Below are 6,000 nucleotides of genomic sequence, written 5' to 3'. Positions count from 1 at the left end.
ATGCAATAAGTAATAAGTTCTCTCTCATGTCACGCAGCGCTGCTCGCTCCCCAGGCGGTCCCTCCTCCCTTCTCGTCTATCCCAGATGATCTTACAAGCCAATGGGGATAGACGAGAAGAGAGAAGGGGCTGCCGGGGAGCGGGATTACAGACTGGCGCTTCCTGTGCTACTCTGCATACATTTAGATCTACCCGTCAGGCGACGGGTAGATCGCCATGCACCGTAAATGCGGCTGAAACCGGCCCACACTGGCCATCGGCCCACCGGGAATCTCCCAGTAGTCCCAATGGCTAGTCCATCCCTGGTTATACCCAATTAGTGAACTGCTGAAATTGGTTTTCATGTGGAGAGATTTCTGTTAAATTTCCGTGTTCTATTTGTTGACCTATGGAGTACCAATTTCACTATATATATATATATATATATTTTTTTTTTTTATATTATATATATTTATATATCTACAGCTACATATTTGTAAAGTAAAACCAGTTGACAGTGCTGAATGCGTAGAGTTTGCAGGCAATGTTGTGGGTGAAGGTTGGAAGGTTTTCACTCCATCAATAATGCTGCTTATTGTCACATCTCCGATGATCAGCCGTGTCGGTTTCCCTAGGACTCTCCATTCTTTATGGGGTCACATCAGTTTCACTTTCTGACGAATAACACTCTTCTTTTTGCTGGGAATTTCTGCTTTTCAAGGCCCTAATCCTAACAAGGAAAATTAAGGATTTTTGTTATAGGACACCATTAAGTACATCATACATTTGCTGAGAGACAAGGTTCAGTAAAGTAAGGTAAAAGGTTATTCCAGTAGAAGATGGTGTTGGGTTAAAAAATAAAGCATATATTAAAGCAAAAAAAAAAACAACATATACAGTACATCTCCAGCAACACAAGCCTATTTACCAGTGTGTTGTGCTTATTAGGACCCTGCAAGTACAGAAAAATACAGATTGGTCTGCCTAAATGCACTCCGCTCCCAAGCCTTGTTATTGGCTGACAACCCATTGTATCCTTGCAGACTGATAGGTATCAACCTTGCTCAGTGTCTCTTGCTCAGCTACTTAAAGTGGAAGTAAACCCCGCCTATCGTTTTCAGCCAAGGAAGCTGCCATCTTTGCCTCTGATTAATATAAAACTACCATGATGCTGCACATGTGACCAGTCATGACACCAGCCATTGGATGGTTTAACAGTTTGATTGAGAGCACAACCAATGGGAGTGTTACATTTCCGGCATGCCCCGGAAATTAAACCGTTTTATGGATGGGTTTAACCACTCCTAATCTCGGATCTCTACAACATAAAAATTAAGCCTAGTACACAAGGGCCAAATGTCGCCAGGTTCAATAGATACTGGCTGACATTCGGCCTGTGTGCATGGCAGCCTGTCCGACAGACGCCAGCCATTCAGCCGGCTTCTGCCGAAGGCTTATGGCCGGCTTCCGATCGGATCTATTATCCAAGATAGCTAGGAGTTTTTAACAGACTCTTTGAGACAACTGAGGAAGTATGCAGAGGACACAGGACAATGTGGTTTTCTGACAAGATCTACAGGTTTTTGTTTTCGTTTTTTTAGAGAAGCATGCGATTATAGCCTGGGGTTCCAATTGGCTTCAAAAAAGGGTGGGCCTGGGGACGCAGTGAGCCCACCCAGTTGTGTGACAATTTGCTATTGTCTTCCTGATTCTCCTCCCGGCCAATCAAGAAGCAAGTCCTAAGACCCATCACCCCGATTGGCCGAGAGAAGCGATTTTATTGGCCCCCGAGGAGGAGGAGGTAGGAGATGCAAGGGAAGCCGTGGAAGCCGAATAGGAGACGTAGGGTGAAGCCACCGCCCGGAGGAAGCAATGCCCGCGACCTAGATGGGGTAAGTGCGGGGCTGGTCACCAACTGTTTGGGGGGGGTGCCTATGACCCGACCGACCTGGGGGGTTTGGCATAGGGTGGACTGTTTGCCGCCCCCCCAAAAAAAAATATACCACCAGCCACCACTATTAGGAACTATCTTCAGCATAAGGATGAACAAGGAGTCCTGGAAGTGATGGTGTAGCTCCCACAAAGCCCTGATCTCAACATCATCATCAAGTCTCTCTGAGATTTACATGAAAAGTCAAAGGGATTTGAGGCAGCCTACATTCACAGAAGATCTGTGGTTAGTTTTGCAAGATGTTTAGGAACAACCTACCTGCCGATTTCCTTCAAAAACCGTGTACAAGCATACCTAGAAGAGTACACCGAAAGTAATGCGAAAGTGGGCAAGATTTCACACGTTGGTAGAAAAACTCTTCCGCTATAGTAACTTTTCTTCTATTTCCTTGCTGGCAAATAACAGATTCCAAGGAGAAGCAATGCATTGTCGTTGAGTTTCTTGACGTTGGAGGGTTGCAGGCTATCCAACATACACAGAAAGCTACAGAATGTTTATGTTGATGACACCATTTACAAGAGCAATGTCCTGTCATTGGTGACTTTTGTCAATGGTGTCATTTCTGGAAACGTTCTTGTGGCGTTCGGGGGATGTTGGACAGACTGCACCCCTTCTTGTCCAGAACTCAATGATGGTGCTTCTGCTTGGAATCCATTATCTACCTGTAATACAAAAGAAGCGTTACTATAGTGGAAGTGTTACTCTACCAACATGTAAAATCTAAACAACTTATGTAAGTTGTATTCAGGGCCGTCTTTAATATTGATTGGACCCTGGGCAAAACTTTTCTTGGGGCTCCCCCCCCCCCATTTCGTTTCATTCTCCACCTGCTCTGAGACATACAATAATTAGCAGTTAGACTAAAAATCAGTTTACTGAATTAGATCAGGCAGCTATTGTGATTGGTTACCAGAGGTTAGTGTATCATTACCACTCACTGACTGGTTGCTAGAGGTTACAGCACACATTACAGCTCACTGGTTAGTTGCTAGAGGTTAAAGTACATGATTTCTGCTTGTTGATTGGTTGCTAGAGATTACTGTGGATATGACCTCAGGGGGGCATGATATATATATATATATATATATATATATATATATAGATATATATATATATATCTCAATGCCGCCAGCCGCTGATATTTACATATGAATGCCACCGCTATTTGCACATGAATGCCGTTAATGTTCATGTAAACACAGGGTCTGCAGGTGAGTTATCTGTACACAATAGGGCAAAGTTGGCATCATTAGTAGAAGCATTTCACACTAAGAAATTGGGACACAGCACAGGACTAAAACCTCAAGGGACGAGGGAATTTAAACCAGAATAGTTGACAAGTATGAGGTAGCTGCTTTGGGCCCCACAACAATGACAGGGCCCAGGGCAGCTGCCCCTTTTGCCCTGCCTTAAAAACGGCCCTGGTTGTATTCATATTCATTTTATCCAAATGTATTTGCCAAATGATACTGTTACCTTCATACATTTGCTTTGTGCTTCTGGGCCCCTTAGCAGTTGCATTGTCTGCTATAGCTCAGTTTACACATTTTCTGACAGCTAAAACACTTTATATGTAATGTTTTTACAACACATATATAGCTTGGCATTGGCCTTCAAGATTAAGGGCCGGTTCACACTGCAGGCGAGGCGAGGCGACTCCGACTTGCCTCGCCGCGACCTGCCGCGACCTCAGCAGCAACTTGCAGATGACTTCTGTATAGAAGTCAATGCAAGTCGCCCCGAGGTCGCCCAAAAGTAGTACAGGAACCTTTTTTCTGAGTCGGAGCGACTCGAGTCGCTCCTCTCAGAACGGTTCCATTGTACAGAACAGGGGCGACTTGCGAGAGCGAGTCGTGTCGCCTCGCATCGCCCGCTGTGTGAACCGGCTCTAAGGGTGCATTCACCCTTGCGAATGAACCCTGTCTGAGATCAGCTGCAAGAACCCCAGCAGGGATTTCCTCAATTAGCTACGAGTAAGCAGCCCTATTGAAAGCAATAGGAGGCTGCCTACCGCCACCTAAATTGCGGGAACTCCCCCTCCCCCCCTTCGGAGTTCTCGCAGCTGATCACAGACAGGGTGCATTTGCATGTGTGCATGCACCCCAACACAGACAATAATATAATCATCATATTAAGTAAAAAATTTCAGAAAGATAAACTGTTGCAAACCACACAGCCGTGCACATTACCTGCGATAATCTTCAAATATCTTAATCTTCCTCCTGCCTTTTGATACTGGTCCACCGTTCACGGGACTGTATGCCTGCAGATCAGCAATTGACATGGTCACCAACATTGCCTAAGACGCAACATTAAGCTGTCACATTGACCTCCAGTGGCTGCACCAAAGAATGTAGCGAAAAGAGGGGCAAACAGGAAGTGCTGCGTGTCACCAGGGCAAGAAAAGAGGCTAAATCTCTACAGTAGCCACACCAACCTGTCAAAGGTTGGGAGCGTGTCATTTTTTTTTATCTCATAGAGGAGCCATAAACACTTTATCAAGGATTGTACTGGGCTGGTAGAGGGGTCAAGCTATATATGGACAGCTATAGGAGTTATATTTAGGTGCTTAAAACTTTACATTTAGGTATGTACAGTGTTTCATATAAACACAGTGCAATTATTATTCCTTTTCTGTTAGGCTGATGTCACACGGACAATTTTGCTACCGGTAACACAGGGATAAAATCACCTGAAGAGGCTTCTACTTGCCTTTTATGGAATCACTCCCTCGCTGGCCCAAAACACTGGCAAATCTCCCTCTCTAGAGAGCTCAACATCTTAGCCCTTGCACACACGGTCGGACATTCCGACAACCAAATCAGTCGGATTTTGTCCGAAACTGTTGCATACACACGGTCGGACAAAATTGTCGGAAAATCCGATCGTTCAGAACGTGATGACGTTATTTCGTTACGACGGGACTACGTTCAGGCTAGTAGCCAATAGCTGTGATGTAGGAATTTGATCTGAGCATGCGTGGCACTTTGTCCGATCGGAATTCTCTACACATAATCGGAGTATGTCCGATCGGAGCATTTTGTCGGAAAATTTTACCAACAAGTTGGAAAACTTGGTCCGTCGGATACTCCGACGGAAACAGACCGATGGAGACCACACACAGTCGGAATATCCGACAAAACGGTCCGATCGGACACATTCCGTCGGAATCTCCGACCGCGTGTACAAGGGCTTACTCTCTCAGCTAGCAAGGAATGACTCAATAGAAACACATAGGTAGTAATTAGAGATCCTGTGGCTGATGTAGAACACGATCAGCATCATGCACCTGACATCAACCTCACAAGAGTAAAAAGTACAAATATTTGTTTTATGTTTTCACTTGCAAGTTCACCTGCATGAAATGACAGATCCATGTAGCAAATACAATCAGTGAACACCTAACACTCTGCACGATACAAAGGCATCTGTGAAAGTCAAGCAGATTAAGAAGGGCTTTCAGAAGTTCTGCAACCCCTTGCCAGTCACTATGTGCTGTGCAACTTCCCTCGTTTGATCAACACTTGTAGGCTGCATGTGGAGTGGACCAAGGTGTGATTACATCCCAGATAGTAAGCAATCGTGCTGCAATTTGAAAATGGCTTGCTAAGCTATTGCTAGACTCACCGGGCTTCACAAGTTTGTTTGCACAATTGCAGCAAGTCTGCATTGCACGACTCCAGGTCAACTTTCTTTGCAAACATTATGCAAGTCTGCTGCAAGTTCTGGTTCAGTTATGTTGTGCAATAGTCATCCCACCACAGGGGGTCACTGTGGCTGAATTTTCATGCTGTAGACTTGCAGAGCTCCTGCTGTAGACTCACCACTGCAACTTTGCTCTTGCTAGAGACTTGCAAACACGCAAATTTGCTACATATTGGAAAAAGTGTGAACTAGAACTTGTGCTTCAAGTGCTCTGCAAGTGTACAACTTGTCAGTGAAAACGTGCAGCAAGTTGACAGACTTACAATTCAACACTGTCACAAATTTGTGGCAAGTTATCTTTGCTATCTGGGTTTTTTTTTATTTAGGGGTGTGCACTGCCTACAGTATGAGTGCAGGTAGCTATG

The 6,000-nt window shown here is 44.9% G+C and overlaps 1 protein-coding gene across 2 annotated transcripts in view; it reads right to left on the bottom strand.

Moving 5' to 3' along the window:
- Positions 1–422: 422 nt before the first annotated feature.
- Positions 423–6,000, bottom strand: part of CARD9 (caspase recruitment domain family member 9) — a 77,665-nt gene continuing 72,087 nt past the window's right edge. For both annotated transcript variants that reach the window (XM_077468192.1, XM_077468193.1), the window contains 2 exons: positions 4,120–4,193; positions 423–709 (listed from right to left, as the gene is read on the bottom strand). In XM_077468192.1, coding sequence (XP_077324318.1) covers positions 628–709; positions 4,120–4,193 — 156 coding nt within the window. In that variant the 3' untranslated portion in view covers positions 423–627. The remainder of the gene's footprint in view (positions 710–4,119; positions 4,194–6,000) is intronic.

Source organism: Lithobates pipiens, unplaced genomic scaffold (genome assembly GCF_037356315.1).
Source record: "Lithobates pipiens isolate NorthernLeopardFrog02 unplaced genomic scaffold, aLitPip1_a1.2 Scaffold_11, whole genome shotgun sequence".
Classification (NCBI taxonomy): Eukaryota; Metazoa; Chordata; class Amphibia; order Anura; family Ranidae; genus Lithobates; species Lithobates pipiens.
Note: the sequence above shows the minus strand (reverse complement) of the source record. Positions and strands in the feature narration are given on the sequence as shown.